General features: G+C 52.1%; 3 protein-coding genes across 3 annotated transcripts; 1 reads left to right on the forward strand and 2 right to left on the reverse strand.

Moving 5' to 3' along the window:
* Positions 1–1,683: 1,683 nt before the first annotated feature.
* Positions 1,684–3,524, reverse strand: B0T23DRAFT_242316 (DNA-binding protein cre-1). The gene is made up of 2 exons (XM_062834053.1): positions 3,308–3,524; positions 1,684–3,246 (listed from the first exon to the last, which is right to left on the reverse strand). The coding sequence occupies exon 2, from the start codon at positions 3,063–3,065 to the stop codon at positions 1,773–1,775; it is 1,293 nt and encodes a 430-aa protein (XP_062688706.1). The 5' UTR covers positions 3,066–3,246; positions 3,308–3,524; the 3' UTR covers positions 1,684–1,772.
* Positions 3,525–7,677: 4,153 nt separating this feature from the next.
* B0T23DRAFT_415661 (uncharacterized protein) lies at positions 7,678–9,413 on the reverse strand (the record flags this gene model as incomplete). Its single annotated transcript, XM_062839600.1, has 6 exons — positions 8,791–9,413; positions 8,510–8,611; positions 8,321–8,449; positions 8,111–8,267; positions 7,880–7,962; positions 7,678–7,804 (listed from the first exon to the last, which is right to left on the reverse strand). The coding sequence occupies exons 1-6, from the start codon at positions 8,940–8,942 to the stop codon at positions 7,678–7,680; spliced, it is 750 nt and encodes a 249-aa protein (XP_062688707.1). The 5' UTR covers positions 8,943–9,413.
* A 3,153-nt stretch (positions 9,414–12,566) lies between these two features.
* B0T23DRAFT_242343 (putative RAD55 protein) lies at positions 12,567–14,389 on the forward strand. Its single transcript, XM_062834054.1, has 6 exons — positions 12,567–12,749; positions 12,808–13,009; positions 13,073–13,125; positions 13,201–13,494; positions 13,545–13,870; positions 13,930–14,389. The coding sequence occupies exons 1-6, from the start codon at positions 12,689–12,691 to the stop codon at positions 14,317–14,319; spliced, it is 1,326 nt and encodes a 441-aa protein (XP_062688708.1). The 5' UTR covers positions 12,567–12,688; the 3' UTR covers positions 14,320–14,389.
* The last annotated feature ends 2,402 nt before the right edge of the window (positions 14,390–16,791 follow it).

Below are 16,791 nucleotides of genomic sequence, written 5' to 3' on the forward strand. Positions count from 1 at the left end.
TCCGGCTGATCACACTGCGCACATATGTACACACACACTCTTCACATACTCGAGATGGATGGATGGATGGATGGATGGATGGATGGATGAGCCAGCGGCTACCGAAACACCATACATAGGTGGCTGACTCATTTCCGGCCCTGATGATGTTTCTAACACACCTACCTAATACCGGATCGGAAAAATAAAATCTCAAGAAAAACGAATGACGATGTGCCGTCAACGTTATCTGCCTCCCTTCTCTATACTGTACAGAGAGAGAGAGAGAGAGTATCCAAGTGTGTAATGTACTGCACTACACCAACCTTCCTTACAGTTCCAAGCCAAACAATCGAATCTGGAGGTTACGACATTTCTCACAAGACTGCCGTACTTAGCGTGGGGGTGGTGGGCCATCAGTTATGTATTGGTCCCATGGTTCATCATCAATGCCGGGCTGTTGGGTGTCAGATGGTTGTACACTGAATGCCACTTTACCTAGGTATACTACACTACAGTAGTAGACTGCCTGTTCTTGGTATGAGATGGTCGTGCGGGATGATGGTGGTGGTGTTGATCAGCAATAAACAAGGTAAGGTAGTTGGGGTTAGAAAGTATGGGGTAAGAAAAAGGAAGGAAAAAAACAGGGAAGAGAAAACAAAAAGAAAGGTTGAAAAGAAAGTACCTAACCTTTCGAATGAGATGGATGATCGACTTAACTTTGCTTTCACCATCCACCCCCCCTCTTCGTAGCAGGAGATCGATAATAAGCCGGAGGTGGAAGGGATGGGCATAGCTGAATTTCGTTGCTGCTCGCCCAGCCAGCCAGCCCGCCGCGAACCTTTTCAGTAACCCCGGTCTGAATTGTGTCACACACGCGGTTTGATGAATGATTCTGAGACACAGTTCGGGAGACACACTCGAGTTGCGTACACAGACTGATAAGGTGCAATGGCATGACAGTTTACCTTGTATTAAAAGAGTAGGAAAAATATCGTGTTACGATACACACCAGCTTCGAGAGCAAAAAGGGAGGATTTGTCAAAACGAGATCAAACATCATCACTCATGCGACCAAGTGGAAAAAGACTATTGCTCGAGTAGATGCGGATACATTACTTCAAAAGAAGAGAGCGTATTGCTTGTTTGCTTTGATCACGCTGTTCATTACCAGACAGACACACTAAGGATTACACTACAGATCTCGAACGGATTGATGATAAAATGAAGAAGAGAGGCGTCTCTCCTTTTGTATTCTTGCCTGCCTGTCTGCTATAACCAGAGGAGAGATGGGAGATGGGATATGATAAAGCCAGATCTATCCCGTCGCAAGAGAAAAAAAAAAACACGCCAATGAATATGATGAAACACAGATGTGAAAGGAAAGATTTCCTAACCCCAAAAGCAAATGTATGCCTCCCCAATTCTATAATGTTCCCAGTAGTCCATAAATAAAAAGAATTTCGCTGTGCCAACTGTCCGATTTCCAATGCCATTCGCCCGCTAGCAAAAGCCCAACCAAATGATCCATCCCTTTTTGGCCGACAGTTATTAGACGAGTGTACCAAGCAAAACAAAAAAAGATAATGATCAAACAACACTCTATGCAAGCCATACTCCACCACCAGCTCCTAGTCAAGAACCAGTGGCAACCCAAAGTGTGATGAGAGGAATCGACCCATTGAACGCCAAAGTCTGCACCCTTCTATATCGTCCCGCTAGTTCCCGCTAGTTTTGATCATTCGTCGTTATCGAGCAAGTTTCAAAAGTCAAGTTTGTCCACTGATGTTGCTTTACAACCGGTCCATCATCTCCGCCCCAGAGAGGCTGGTAGAAGAAGAGTTCCTGACACTTGGGTTGAACCCATCGGCGGGTCCAAGCAGATCCTGGACAGCAACCTTGGGCACGGGTAGTTTCCTTTGAGTGCCATCAGGTCGGCTGATGATGTCGGTCAAGGACATGCCACTGCTCCTGGGCGCAGCGGGGGGAGTCTGGGGAAGCGAGAACTGCCCATCAAGAGCGGGCTCGAGAGGAGCCAGCGCAGGCGTTGTGTGCTGTTGGCCCAAGGAAAGATTCCTGAAAGGGGGCAGCTCAAGGCCAGGATGAGGGCGCAGACGAGGCGAGTGAGCAGGAGTAGCAAGTGGAGTGTGATCGGGAGTAGGCGATAGCGAGTCGTGAGAGAATGTCGGGGAAGAAGGTGCTGTCGAGTTGGGCGAGTTGGGCCTCGACCTCTTGGCATGCCTGTAAGACTGGCCATAGTGGTCATCGTGATCCTCGTGGGAGTGCGACCTGGACATGTGATAGGCCTGGAGCCCAGGGAGCTGATTCCTGGAAGCCGTGGCGGCATGCAGAGTGTTTCCGTAGAACTGGAATCGTGGCTGAAAGTGATGATGAGCGGCGCCGTCCCGCTCAACCTGTCCGGCGGCCCTCGCGAGGAGCGAGATATCAGGACCACTTTGGCTGCCCGCGGAGCTACGGGAATGGCTATAGGGGTTGAGGCCCGAGGGAGCAAAGTTATAAGGGCTGTAAGAGTGAGGGGGTGACACGTTGGGAGAGGACATGGCAGTAGGGGGAGCAGAGCGGATAGCCTTGGGGCCGGGAGGAGGCATCATGTCGGGCTGCAGCCCGTGGTTGTGGACAAGGGGATGCTGCTGCTGCTGCTGGCCCTTGTTTCCCCTCCGCGAGTTGGGATTGCTGTGTATCCTCGAGTGCCGAGTCAGCTCGTCCGAACGCGAGAACTTCTTGCTACACCCCGGGAACTGGCACGCGTGCGGCTTCTCTCCTGTGTGGGTGCGAATGTGTCTTGTCTGATGCTCCAGGCGGTGGAAAGCCTTGTCGCACAGAGGGCACTTGTAAGGCCGTGGGAGCTCGTTAGCGGGCTCAGTAGGTTGGGCACCGGGCAGGGGCCCGTTGGGGCGCAACAAGCCGACTGTCGCCATATCTGCTTCGGGCTGTGGTTGTTGCTGCTGCTGCTGTGGTTGTGCGGTTTGTTGTCTTGGGGAGCCGCTGTGATCTCTCTTCTCGGCCGTTGATTCGGATGGATTCAGCAGATTGGAAAAATCTACTGCTGACTGTACGCGTTGCATGTGGTCCACCTCCGCTTGGGACCTAGTTGTCCCAATTAACGTCCTGGAGATATTGTGGCTGGTAATCTTCCGATTGAGCTGTTGCGCTCGCTTGCGTGCAGCTGCAGGAGTAGAAGAAATATAAGGGGAAAAGTTCGCCAAACGTTCTTGACAAAAAAATCCCTCTACTTCCTCCTCGCTCGTTTTTTGCTGGGCTTGTTGTTTGCTGCGCCGAAGACTCCGAGATTCAGCAGAAGTAAGATGTTTTTTTTGACGATGGAATTGTAGACCGGACCAGAGTGTTGGTGTGGAGATCGGAGCAAGTGTTGTTGGGTGTTGGTTCGTATGTTGTGGTGCGGTGTGTTGTCTTCCTTGATAGGCAAGGCCAAGTGCCGGTCTGTGGGCGGGCGCGGGTTTTTGAATGCGATGTGGGTGATTGTTGGGGAACGTTGAGTGGTATGGGGAAGCAGTGACGAAAAACGGCGGGAAGAGATGATTTGGGGGAGCCGCACTGGTTTAAATGGGGAATGGGCGGTCTGACAGCCGGACTGACATGGGGCCACAGGCGGGCATGTGTGGACAGTGGGACAGGGCACCTCAGTGGGACGCCAGTGGACAGGAGTTGCGGCCAGTGAGGGTGTGTGGAGTGGGCGGGTGGGCGTAGCGCCGCGACGACTCATCAGCGAGGCAGGAACACCTGGAGGACGGGCACAGACTCAAAGGGACTGGCGACCGGCCTGGAGGGATGCCAGGGGGAAGAAGGGGAACCTGGAAGGTGCAGGTGCCCAGTGGAGGCGGATCTGAGCTGTTATCATCGTACCCGTACGGGGTAACATTTCACATACAGTGAAACATTGTAAAATACGAAACCCGGGGGGCCCTCAGCACCAACACTGCTCGCTTGCTAACCGCTTCGGGCAACGCACAACCCGATCACGCTTCATCGAAATGTGTTCGATGGAAAGTTTGCTTGGAGAATGCAATAGAGAAGCAGGCTTGCAGGTACATATGCCATCGTACGTTTACAATACAATACGCAGCACTGAGTGCCGCGGGTGAAGTCACTTCCCGCAGCCCGCCCCTTCAGACCTCCACGGGGGGCTGTTGCAAATTTGGCCGGTGTGCCAGGAAGGTGCGGCAGGTACCCAAGTAGCGCTGGGGTACATACGTGGGTTGACGTTGTGGGTTCAGACTCCGTTGCTCAAAAATTACACGATATTACGCCTAGACACGGACCAACCGTACAGGTACAGGCAGTCGTCTGAATCTCTGGATGGCGTGCAGCCGAGCTCACAGCCAGACATTCTTCCACATCCGCTGTGACCTTGATCACTTCTCCTCTTTTCGAATCATGCTCTGCTTGCCTGTCAGTATATCGGAAAGGGGGCTTGGATGGCATGGTCGGCTGATGAACAGATCCGGGGGGCCGCGGGGGGATTTCTGGATGGGTACGGAGAAAACGGTGGGGTTGTTGAAGTGGAAATTCGAGCAGAGAAAACAGACATTGACCCCATGATAAGGCTTGCGTTGCCGTTGGTGTGGAAAAAAAGGCAGAGGGCGTTTGCGAAATAGATTTTGAGTTTTGGTGCTTCATCTTGGCGCCAATCCTGGTGTAAGAGGTTGCGCAGCTTCCATTTGGCCCTTTTGCCCACAGCAAGACACGCTGGCTGGCTGGGCACGGCTTGGAACATCTTGACTCTGCCTGAAACTGGAAGCTCGAGACAGATGGAATCCATGGCTACGTGAAGGGCTTCTAACGTTGCATCAAATGGGTCAGGGCCGGCATACGTCGAGGCCTTCTCTCCCGGGGCAAAGCCGGCATCATGCCAAAAGACATTTGGTGTAAGCTGCCTGGAGGAGACGTTACAAATCAAGGGCCGATCAGAGAGGGCTTGGGGGCGGTGAGGACCGTGGCTGAGCTTTCACATTGCCGTGAGATGAGATCCATTACTATCGAGCGGGCGGGCGTTGGGCGTCGTCAAGTCCCAGCTACCTGTCAATATTCAGCTTCTTGTCTCTTTGTGCTTGAGCTTCCACTTCAAAGAGAAACGCGTTTGGTCTCACTCGACAGGTTGGACGACCAGAATTGTCAAAGTCGATATATCACAATCCCGACCTGCTCGTCACTCCCCGCCAGCATGTTGAGGGGCGCACAAGAAGATGCGGGCCAAGACAGCTGTTGCGGTTTTGGAAGACAAGACACCTGAGGGCTTCCTGTTCCGATCACGACGAGAAAGCCTCTTCTTCTCGAGAAAACCATACACGTGTTGGGCGGGAGCCGTCGAACGAGGTGGGCGACCTTAGCCTTTTGTGTGTCTGCCTGGCTGGGCTCCCATGTCTTGCAAGACCGTCAGATACAGAGACAATCGCGTCATTCTCATAGGGACCACTGTTCTCGCCAGTCTTCGGCCGTCTCTCTCTCATCCGCCGTAGGCACGGCAGATCTCAAGGGCCCCGGCCCAGTCTAATCACGTCAAACCCGCCTGGCGGCACGTACAATCTAACCCTGGTATGTTTGTTAGTTTGGTACAAAAAACGCCCATCTCCACTCGAGAGCCCCCGAAAGTGAAGAAGCGTTCGATTTTCCAGTGATTTTCAAACAGATAGGTACTAGATGGGGACTACCCTTTTATATTTTCCTATGCTTGGAGATCTTCAGGAGACGGATGGAGGTATAAAAAGAGGTATTTGTGGCGTATTACACCCTGGTCATTGTTGGTCTCTCCAAACGAAAACTCCAAGGAAGCCAATAAGAGCTCTATATCTCCCCTGTTCAACCCATGGCTGAAGAACCAAACTAACAAACATACCAGTATTATATTGTAGAGCTGAGTTTAAAGTTTGCCACTTTATCCATACGAGGAAGGAGTTTTTGTATGTGGGGGGGCTGGTTCGATCATGATGGATCTGCTTGTGAAAGCTCGGAGGGCGACCACCTAGCACAAAACCATCATGGTGCCAGACTCATCTCGTCCAGTTCCCCATGTTTTGGGTGGAGGATGCTCCACAGAACGACCGACCTGACGGAAATGTGAAATCATGCTCCGGCAGTGACCCTGGCCCAGCAGACAGGCCACAGAGAGAGAGAGAGAGAAAAAGAAAAAGCAGACAGGGAAGAGGTGGGGACGTGGCCGCAGAGAGGCGCGCCCCGAGGGGTGGCGCCAATAGAGATAAGACTTCCATGCCCCAAGTCCCAAAGCGTAAAGCGTGGAGGGCCCCAGATTGTGGGGAGGCCAGCCGCTTTCGTTAGCCGCAACCTGGAGTTGCTCATCAAGGTACACTTCGTTGGGCTGTGTGTCCTTGTGGTTGGCCCCGAGACATCCCGACGTCCTCCAGAAATCAGACGGTCTGCCGGACGGTGAGCGTCCGCCCTGTTCTGCTTGTTTCTCCGCTATAATTCTCGAGGCATCACCTTTGTCTCTCCATGTAATGTGCTACACTACACACAGCTCCGGCTGGAGAAGAGTGCCGAGACGGGTGCGGGTCCAGAGCCTTATCTCCAGCCGAAACCTGGGGTAACTTTTCCAAATCCCTATCAAAGTCGATTGATAAGCGCGCCATTTCACCTTCAGGGCTGTCCATAAAGAGGTGAACGAGCGAGATTAGACTCGTCTACCTCGGTGAGACTCTGGCGAGCATTAGGCCGGGGGTTGGAGGCCAAATCGAGATAGGTTGTTATTCCAAAACGCTATTTTCTTATCGACAGGACGGCGAGGTGCTTCACAGGGTCGCCCGGCACATGCCTCAGATGGTTGATGGAAGTCGGGGAACGGACAGCACGGGGTCCTCGCCTGCGATCAAGTGCTACGCTACCGAATCTTGGGATTGCTGCTTGGCCAAAGTCCCCCGTTCGTTTCTTCCACCCTTCGGATGAGATGGCGTGCCATTCCACGCCTTGTCACTGTAACAACGCGACGACGTGGGGGTCTTTCAGTCACACACTCCCCTCTCGACATGTTGAAGCGTTATTATTTCATTTGCACGCCATCCATCACGGACTATTAGCCACTACAATATCCGACACCAGACACCATTAACGACCCGGATTGGAACCCGTTCCTGTCTGTCTCCTGGAAACCCCGTTCACGGGTTCGTAGGTTCAGTTATGTGTCGATTTCTGTGCTGTTGGCGCAATGACACGAGCAACAGCTGAATTGTCAGGTTGTACAAAAAGAGTTGTATCCACAAGTCCCCACGGGGTTAAGGCACACGGAAAGCTTTACTCCGTCATCGAGATAACGCTAGCCTGATTGGGAAGCTTTGCTCGTTCACCAGGCTCAGGTCAACATGTGCAGTTACATAGAACACTGATAAAATCATATGGGTCGCGGTAGTCGTGATGATCATTCCAGGCGTGGACAAGCATTAAGATTGAATCGAAAGCTCATGTGATGCAAAGCCAAGAGCATGAGGCTTGACTTTGTTGTGTGGTGGCAGACTTGACGATGAGGCTCCGGTGAGACCGAGTCGCAAAGTTACTTCCGCATGGATACAAAACGTTAGCTGGGTACCTTGGTCGTACAAGAAACAAGGGCTAAAGAAGGGCCACGCCAGACATTTCTTGTGCGAGAATCGAGCGTCGTTGCCACCCCCAGAAGCCTCGCTAACAGATCATATCCGTGCAGAGGTGTACCTACGGGGTCTCCGGATCCCCGTACTCCAGGTTCTGGGGAAGCGGATGCTCGGCTTCTGAATCATGGGGAGAGCCAGCGATCATCTCACCGAACTTTTGAAGATATCCAGAACCTGTCGCATTGATTCTCTTCACCGTGTCGGACAGCCGTCTTCCCGGTATACTATGGTAGGCTTTCCGTCGGAACCGTATCGGTCTTTACATGGCAAGGGCAACCGTCCAGGAACGACTGCCTTCCCCGGAATGGTCACGGTGAATTTGCGGAGAGGCATTTTCCGTCCACAGCTGAAAAGGTGCAAGTTTGAAAGATACCGCTAGCGCGAGTCATTGGTCTGTTTGACCGACTCCAGACCGAGTCTGGGGTCGAGGCACCTTATGGGGCGGTATCGCGAAAGGCCTACCACAAGCCTCCACAGAAAGGCCGAATAAATACCTGGAGTTTCCCCGAAGCTCCGCGGCAGCGGCGAAAGAAACAAGAAAGAAGACAACGGAAGACGGACGCAGGGAGAGAAAAGTGCAAGGAAGGCGCAACTCGGGTAGAAGGCAGACGGGAAAGCTTTTCAAAAAAGAAAAATTTTCTTGCTTGCAATCTGGATTTTCATGTCAGGAGCCTCCTCCGCGATTGCCACATTTTGGCAGAGACTCGTGGTCCTTGATGCCTTCCTTGGTTCGCTTCGCCAGGATAGCAGCTGTTCCGTTGTCGTAGGGCTTTGGAAGGAAGCGACGACACGGCCGGTCGTGCGATACGCATTTACCCGACGGATCCGCTGCGCTGCTTCCAAGACCGTTCGCCATCATGGAAGGAACTGTACCTTCACCTGCCTAGGCTTACCTATTGTAGGCTTTGGGGGGAAGGAAGCCCTGAAAGAGAGCGCGGGGGCCACCTGTTACAGGCGGTCGTAATGTCCCCAATGGGGACATGCCGGGTTTTGGCCTGAGGTAGTATACATACTTACCGTATCGGTACCAAGGGGTAATATACTCGATTGTACCGACGTACAGTACCGTACGTACAGCCACCTAGATGAATTTTACAATGTCGGTACACGTGTCTGGAGCAATTGGCTGTCCAAAGTTTACCTATCTCCAGTTATCGTACCCACCATCCCGGACACACCTCTCCACGACAAGCTTTTTAGCTTCAGTCGTGCATTCCTGCTGCTCCCCTTGTCGTCCCCCAATTTGTTGATATCAAACGCAGGAAGCGCCGAGTCGCACCGAGCAAAGCTTGGCCCACCATCGCGAGTTCGAGCACTTTGACACATTTCCGAAGTGTCTGAAATAGCCTTCCATGCCGCCGAGTGGTTGGGATCAGATGTGGGTGAATTGTTTGCCCGCCATGCATTGGATCCCGCCCGTGCGCGCAACAGGTACGTTCCAGTCAGGAGTCCCTCAGACGAAGCCAAGGTGAGGTGATCATCTGGGACCCAGCAAACGGAGACGCAGGAGATTGCGACGATGATCCGGGGAAATAACTGAGGAGCAGGAGTTGATTGTTTTTATACCTTTTGGTGCTGCGTGGTAGCTGACGATGGGCACAATTCAAAAACATTAACAAGCGAGCGGGGGAGTTGGGGAAAAACAAATGATGCCCCTCCGATCACATGAAAGAAAGGCTCTCACATCTCAAATGAGAGCTTCTGCTGATGCTGGATGGGGGGTCGGTGTGCTTGAAAGTTGGGGGATGTGCCCCCTAGGCCAGAAAAGGAAGAGAGATGGAATTCATTCCGTCCCTTTTCTCCGAACGGTAATCGCCGCCGGTGATGTCGGTGATGTCAACCCCCGGCTTCTCATCCCTGGGCAAATTTCCACAGTTCTTAGCGCCAAGGAAACATCACCCCGTCACACTCACTACACTACCTTCGCGCTTTCACCTCCTCCCAACAAAGTCGAGGTGTTATCCCTTTGGAGCATGCCGTGTTCGCTAGATTCGCTTCTACATTAAGCGGCACCATGCTTTCAAGAACGCCTCTGAACGTCGTTCTCCTCGCGAAGGGCCCCCGTGCACGAACCACACAAGTCACAACTGCAGGTGCTTCGCGGCACCCTATTTGGGATTCAGACAGAAGTCGCAGATCCGGGCCCCGGGTGTCCTTTCCGACAAGCATCACTATCAAGGACCTATCAGTGATGTCCAAAGGGAGAACGCTCCGAAAATGCAGAAGGATCGTGAGCTCATCAGTGAGTGCAGCCAGGCAAACCAGCTGGCAACAAGCCATCAAGCATTTTATGTTGTGAAATGTTACAGACACAACATTGGGTCCTTCAACTCGCATTCATATACAGCGTATCCTCATGATGGTTGGTTCATTCGCTACACATCTTTGTTAGAAGTTCGTCAGGCAAGTGAGAGAAAAAAAAACCCGGTATGGAGGAATTTATCCGTCTTGTGATGAACTTCATATGACACTCGACATTTTCCGCGTAAGGAATGATGACGCTCGTGCTCATGATACTTGTCATATCACCTAGCACTGACGAAATTTCGCATCGCGGCGGCTCAGTCATACTAGAAACACCGAAAAGCAACAATAAAACGTATCGCTCGGCTTTAGACATTCAACGAGGGAGAAGACTAACAACAGCAATCTGAGAAACGTCACTCGAATAAACAGAACGGTAATCGATGGCGTTCAATCATTGATACTAGAGCTTCGTTTGGGTAAGGCTTGGCATAGGTTTTGGTCCAAACAAACGGCTGATCAAGAGACACTCCAACGACTAATGAAACAAGGGGACAACTTGAACTATTCTTCCCCATGTCACATGCCCCTTTCTTCATCAACACCAAAATCCCATGTGGAGATAATTCATCTTTCTTCAACAATTTCCCTGTCAGGGGCAAGGGGATCAGACTGCAAGATACTGTAGGGTCCAGACAAGGAGCCTCATCTTCTCAGCCCTCTACACTACACACAGTCGTCCCTCCCCTTTCCCCCTCGAGGTTCATCGGGATTCGGCCTGGCCACCCGGGCGGTACAAAGTAATACTCCATTATACATACGCAGTTTTGTACTTGCGCCAAACGACTGCATGTGTAACGCAGTTACAAGACGCTAAAAAGTGTCGGAAAGCCAAGACATCTGAAAGGGTGAGGCCAGGAAAGAAGAAAGAAAAAGAAAAGGCAAAAAGGAAGAAAATCCACGCCGGAACAGACAGGACAGGGTTCAAGTGTTCACCATCCATTACCGTTCCTTCGTAGGGCGAACGGCTTCCCCGGACCCCACGGGGAGAGAAATACGACGGCCATGCCTCTACGAGCATAGTTTACTTCTCCTTAATTTCCCCATTAGGGATAATGCTGATCTTAACCCCACAACATTAGTAGTGTACGAGATGAGCCTCACCCTCACCGGGGTTGAATTGGAGGGTTAGGAGGTGGAGGTGGGACACTGAGTCAATCTGGTAACCGGAGAATATTATCAATCTTGGTCGTCTTCGTCATTTTCAATTCACTACACGGGAGCAACTTGCCCTTGCTTCGCTTCGTGACGAGCGAAAAGCTCATTCTTTGGGCTTACTCCCACAAATGAGGGCAAAAGGGGCTCGCTAGAATGTTCTGTCTTTCGTTCTTTTCTTCTTCTTCTCCAAGCTAAGGGGGCTTAGGCAAGTCTAGGATGGCATGGACGGTTTTCGAAGCTTGATTGACAAATAATTAGTTGTCATCAAACGAGACGAGAAAAAGCACGTAAAACAATAGCCGGATCGGCATAATAAAGCACAAGCAGTGCAGCCAGACGGGAAGACTCCTGAAAACAGTCGGACATTGTGGGCGGGAAACCGAGTTCAGGTTTTCAGAGCCACAGGAATTCATGGTCATGGCATCAATTCATAGTTCCGTGGTGTTCAATACGGGAAACCGTATCAAAACGAAATCTTCCAAAGACTGAGACGAGACTCGCATGTCTTGGGACTTGGCCTTTTGAAAGCTCGTGTTCTGGACTGTCTGGTCTCGGTGCCCACATGCGGATGAAATCATCCAGCCTGTGAATAACTTCCCACCAAGGAAGGGCCAATGTTGAGCATCCTTAGTAGCTTTGAGCCGTCTCAACAATTGTCGTGGACTATTGTGATAAGCGATGGACTTCGTTAGATCTACCGATTCGTCGATGTGAAGAGACGTCATACTTTCGACTGATCGTGGGATTATCAGCTGAAGACGGTCGTGATCTGTTCTTGTTCGAAGAACAACGGACCGAAAAGAAAACCTGGAAATTACAACCACGGCCGGGTTCGTAAGGTATGAAACGGAAGTGCTCGTAACAGTACGTATCGATAAGATAATGGCAAAGAGCCGGACCTGGGGCTGCCTGGAGCCAGCCTTGCACATGCACGTCGCTGGCCTGGCAGTAAATGTGTCTGTCACTTGTCCCATTCGTCATCCCAATTCAGCAACGCTGAATCACCATTACCGTAACGGTACGTACATACATACCAGCCCTTTCACCCTCTCCCCGCGGGATGTGCACCGGCTCTCCAAATAGAATACTTGGCATCCAACGTCGCGACGAGACTGACGTCGACCAAGCCAGCAAGATCAAGGTGGCCCAGCTACACCTCTGCCGGCATATTACTTGTTGGGGTGGTACCGCCACTGGAAAAATTTCAGGACATTGGAGGTAAGCAAAGCAGCCATCTTTTGTCCGAAAGATAAAGTTGTCGCCACTTTGCAGTTCACCACGCTAACCTTACATTCAAATGCCGGCAGAGGTGTACGTACCTTGCGAAACCGCGACCCTCCCCGCGCTCCGGCCGGAACACCGATGATCGTCGAGTCCTTACCTCCCCCGGATCTACACCAAGTGCCCTTTAGCCGCCTTCCGGCGTACGCGCTACAGTACGTGACTACGTGTAGCAGCCGACGCCGAGCTTTGACAGTGACCGCAACCGCCGGAAAAAACGGGGCTGCCCTATCATTCTCGGCTCCCGATTCCGACTTGGACGGTGCCGTTACCACCTACACCCAGACTGGACTGTTCCGCCGTCACCCAGCATAAGTTCTCCGGGCAAGATGGATTACCACGAAAGACATGGCCATGATGTCGCCAGCTTCGATGATCTCCCTTCAACGCGTGAGATGTCCTGATATCCGTAGACGTAAATCCCCAATCGCTGACGTATCCTGTGAAGATCGCATGCCTACCGTCTCCGCTGCCGATGCCTTGGATGACCTGAACGATGGAGACAACTCGCCTTTCATCCCTACCAGCCTAGATGCCCTCGATGCCGCTTTGAAACCGAGTCTAGACACCGAAAAGGTCACTGGAGGAATACAGAAGGGTCAAATTACTGAGATTTGGGGGCCTCCCGGCGTCGGAAAGACTGCTTTCGGGTGAGTTGACCGTTCGCATCGAAGGAAAGCAAGTGGCTTCTCATTCTAACTGGTACCATACAGCATACAACTCTCAGCCAACTGCCTGAGTGAGGGCAAAGGTGTCGTTTGGGTAGGTAGGTCCGTTTATGCAGTGATTGTGCTGTTAACCTACGGGCGCACTCACCATTCGCACTAACTTCCCGATATAGATGGATTTCACCGAGTTCCAATTGAGCGTCTGCGCTCTGTCCTTGGCTCCAGAGTGAAGAGGGACAAGGAAGGGGAACAGGAAGATGCGACAGTCGATGAGCGCCTCGATGCTCTCACGCACTACACATGCCTCGGTCTACCTCACTTGATCGCTCTTCTATGTCGACCTACGCCGAGCTGCATACCGCAAAAAACATCGCTTATAGTGGTCGATTCTTTATCCGCGCTGGTAAATCATGCCTTTCCAAGGACACCAGAGCAAAAGAAGATGGTGGATAATAAAGGAAACAAAGGTACGTTCTCCCCCCCCGCAAAGCATGGCGTTGATCTGACAGTCTCCAAGTTCCATCTCTTTCCGCTCGGAGGTTGCAAGTGCTGCAGTACATCATCGGCGCACTTCAGAAACTTGCCGCCACGAGAGACATAGCTATCGTTGTTCTCACACAATGCGCAACAAAGGTGATGCAGGTAGAACGGGGAGCAACTCTTGTGCCGGCTATAAACGCCAGCGTATGGGAGCAGGGAGTTTCTACCAGACTTGTGCTGTACCGCAATTTAGCGTTCAGTGACGCAAAAGTGCAAGGCTTGCGTCTTGTTGGAGCGCAGAAACTCAATGGGAAGACTAGCGAAGCATCTGTTGACACTATCTGCGCCTTTGATATCGAAGAGGTAAACCTACTCCCCACCCAGTTACAAGTCTGCTTAGTTATTGACATGTCATATCTCAGAGCGGCTTGGTTACAGTCGAATACGACTTCAGTGAACCGCTACCGAACCACTTGTCTACACCGAGCACGAAGCGAAAGTTGGGTGACACCACTTTGGAGATAGCCGATAGCGATGAAGAGGATTACGGTTGGCAGGAAGAGGACGACGAAGCCGTGCCGCCTCCGCCCTCGCAGTGGCAGGGAAGCGAGGACATCCTTCTTGTCCCAGAGCCTGAAAGCGATCAAGAGGATGAGGAGCCAGAAGAGGAGAAAGAGGGATCTGACAAAGCCGAAGATGCAGGTGACGAAGACGCAGACGCCGCCTTCAACACCACGGCGGACGAATCACAGCTCGCCAGTAAGGTCTTTGGTCGTGATCGGGAGATTCAGGATTCTCAGGCCGACTGGTGAGTCCTAGCCACAGCTGAGCCGCAGAATCCAACAGTCACGCAGAGAACGGAGTCGAGACTGCCGGTCACACTCGGTATCACTGGTATCGTAACATGCACCCCTGAATGAAGGCTACGCTGGTCTTACCATTCCCCAGTTTTCATGACATCTCTTCATCTCCAGCTGTCTCCGGATTCTCCAGAGCGCCCCACCTCTCCAGTTTCCCTCGGCCTCTCGCCGAGCTGGCGCCCCTCCATTCTTTGCATCTGGAGCAACAGCAGGCTTCCCCTGACATGACTGTCAAGCAAGGCTCATGCGATGGAGAAGGGTATGGAGAAAACCCCGGGCGATAGTCTGACAAAAACTCCGTGCAGGAACCTTGATGGCCTCTTTGTTTCTGTATCCTCCTTGCCAAATTTTTCTCTTCTGTGTTTCCCCGAATCAATTGCGGTCGCTGGTGTTTGGGGCCCCCACGGGGGGGATCGGGAGGGACCAGGTTTGCGGCGAAATCTCTACTTGATGCGCCGACGCCATCTCCCAAACTTGTTGCAATCAAGCGATCGAACGTGCGCATGGCATCGAAACTCAAAATTTTCTCTGCCTCGGTCGGTCGAGGTTCGCTTGCTGGGATGATGAATCGATTAAAATCGGACCAAAAACCAATATGATGAGGGCGGTGCCTCCCTCGGCCTTATGCCGGATCTCGGCATCATCTGCCGATGGCATTTTGAAGAGGCTCCGCAATTTCTCCGCTCAAAACAGAGAAAGCGAAAAAAACGAAAGAAAAAAAAAAGAAAACCGGGGCACGGGCATGCCGGCGCCTTGGGGGTCCTTGGCGCTCAGTTCGACTTTCTCTTTCCCACTCGGGATTGGCAACTCGCAAGGAGCCGGGGCAGGCGCAGTTGAAACGGGGGTCTGGGGAATCCGTCGGGGTTTCCTATTGGGATTCTCCCTCTCTCTTTGAGGTTTTGGGGGCGGGCTGATTGTGGGCGTGTGGGATGTCTGTGTGGGTTGAGGGGGTGATGAGGGTTTGTTTGTTACCGGGCCCTGCTACCTGCCAAGAGCAAGGTGGAGTCAAAAACCCTAGGCAAGCAACCCACCGCTTGTAACAATGATACTTGATACTTACGATACGTGATACTGATACCGTACGCCAAAGTTTCAGGCACAATCGTACAGCTGAGACGTTCCAATCAGACGATACCTCTACGGCACGGCACGGCACTGGGGCTGTACGATGCATCCATCCATTGGTGATGCCGAACCGCAGATTTGTGTGAAGTGTAGTGTACGATCCGGCCGGAAGACTCCATTCGTCGTAGTCAAACACTAATACGAGCACTTCACGATGGAGCCAAAAGACAATTGCATAACGGACACGTGTTTAGGTGATGCCGTGGTAGAATATCGCCATCACCAATTGCCTAATTTCCCCTGGCACCGCCCGCCCACTACACGTGGACCGTACCTTTTCAAGTTTCACTGCCATGGTGAGAAGGTCCGTCGGAAACAGCGAGAGAGCGCGAGACAGCGAGGCCACACCAGGCCGGATCGGGTCCGTCCGAAAGGCAAGGGAACTTCAAACCAGCTGGATCGTTTACGAAGTCTCTTAGGCCCGACTATTTCCATCTGTCTACACTAGTGTAGTGTAGTGTAGTGTAGTCAGTGCTTTGCTGGACAATGAAGCAACGCAACTTGCTCAGGAACAATGCAACAATGACAACAACTGAATGCAACTGGCCCTAGGGAAACTGCTGCGGCTGCGGCTAAGGCTGTTGGTGCTGCTGCTGCATCGACAACACACCGTTGTAACCAAGGGAACGCTTTTCTGTTCCGTGTTATTTTCGTTCTTTGTTTTTTACCTTACGGAGTTGAGGGTCCTGTCCTACTATCCACTCAACTGCATGGCATCGTGCGATCTGTTGACCGAAACCAGATCTCTTCAAACATGATTGATGATTCATAATGCTTCCGCACACGGCGGTGGCACATTAGACAAGCAATCACCTCCGGAGTTGCACCGGTCTCAATGGCTCGTTCCAAGTTCCGGATGAAGAAGCCATTGCGTTGCCGAGGAGGGCCATTGCGGTCACCGGTCAAAGAGCTTCTGCTCTCCGAAAGGTTCGCTACCTCTGCCGTCCCGAGGTTGGACGGCCAGTCGGGGCCTCACATCCGGCTTCGTTCCAAGGGCTGCGCAAGAATTCCATCTTCAAAAATGAATGTGATGAAAGCCAATGTGGAAAACAGGGAAACTTGAACCTCGCCAAAGACAAGCGAGAGTCGCAATATTGTGTTCCTCCTTGCTGCTTGCCGTTTATTGCCTTGCAGAGTCAAGGTGGCAGGGCCGATCCGCTCTGTATGTCGCTCAATGCGGCGGCTCTGCCGCCTGTACAACAGCCATCTAATATAGAGAGGTATGAGGCGACATGAGATGTATATACATACCTACGTAGGTACGCTGTACAGTCAGCCAGTTATCTGGAGTGCTTGCTC

Source organism: Neurospora hispaniola, assembly GCF_033458365.1.
Source record: "Neurospora hispaniola strain FGSC 10403 chromosome Unknown B0T23scaffold_9, whole genome shotgun sequence".
Lineage (NCBI taxonomy): Eukaryota > Fungi > Ascomycota > Sordariomycetes > Sordariales > Sordariaceae > Neurospora > Neurospora hispaniola.

Bases quoted from the DNA above. Each gene is read 5' to 3' on its own strand.
- B0T23DRAFT_242316 (XM_062834053.1), bottom strand. From the start codon at position 3,065: ATGCAACGCGTACAGTCAGCAGTAGATTTTTCCAATCTGCTGAATCCA.
- B0T23DRAFT_242343 (XM_062834054.1), top strand. From the start codon at position 12,689: ATGGATTACCACGAAAGACATGGCCATGATGTCGCCAGCTTCGATGAT. The intron at 12,750-12,807 runs GTGAGATGTCCT...TATCCTGTGAAG, and splicing joins CGATGATCTCCCTTCAACGC to ATCGCATGCCTACCGTCTCC. The intron at 13,871-13,929 runs GTAAACCTACTC...GTCATATCTCAG, and splicing joins GCGCCTTTGATATCGAAGAG to AGCGGCTTGGTTACAGTCGA.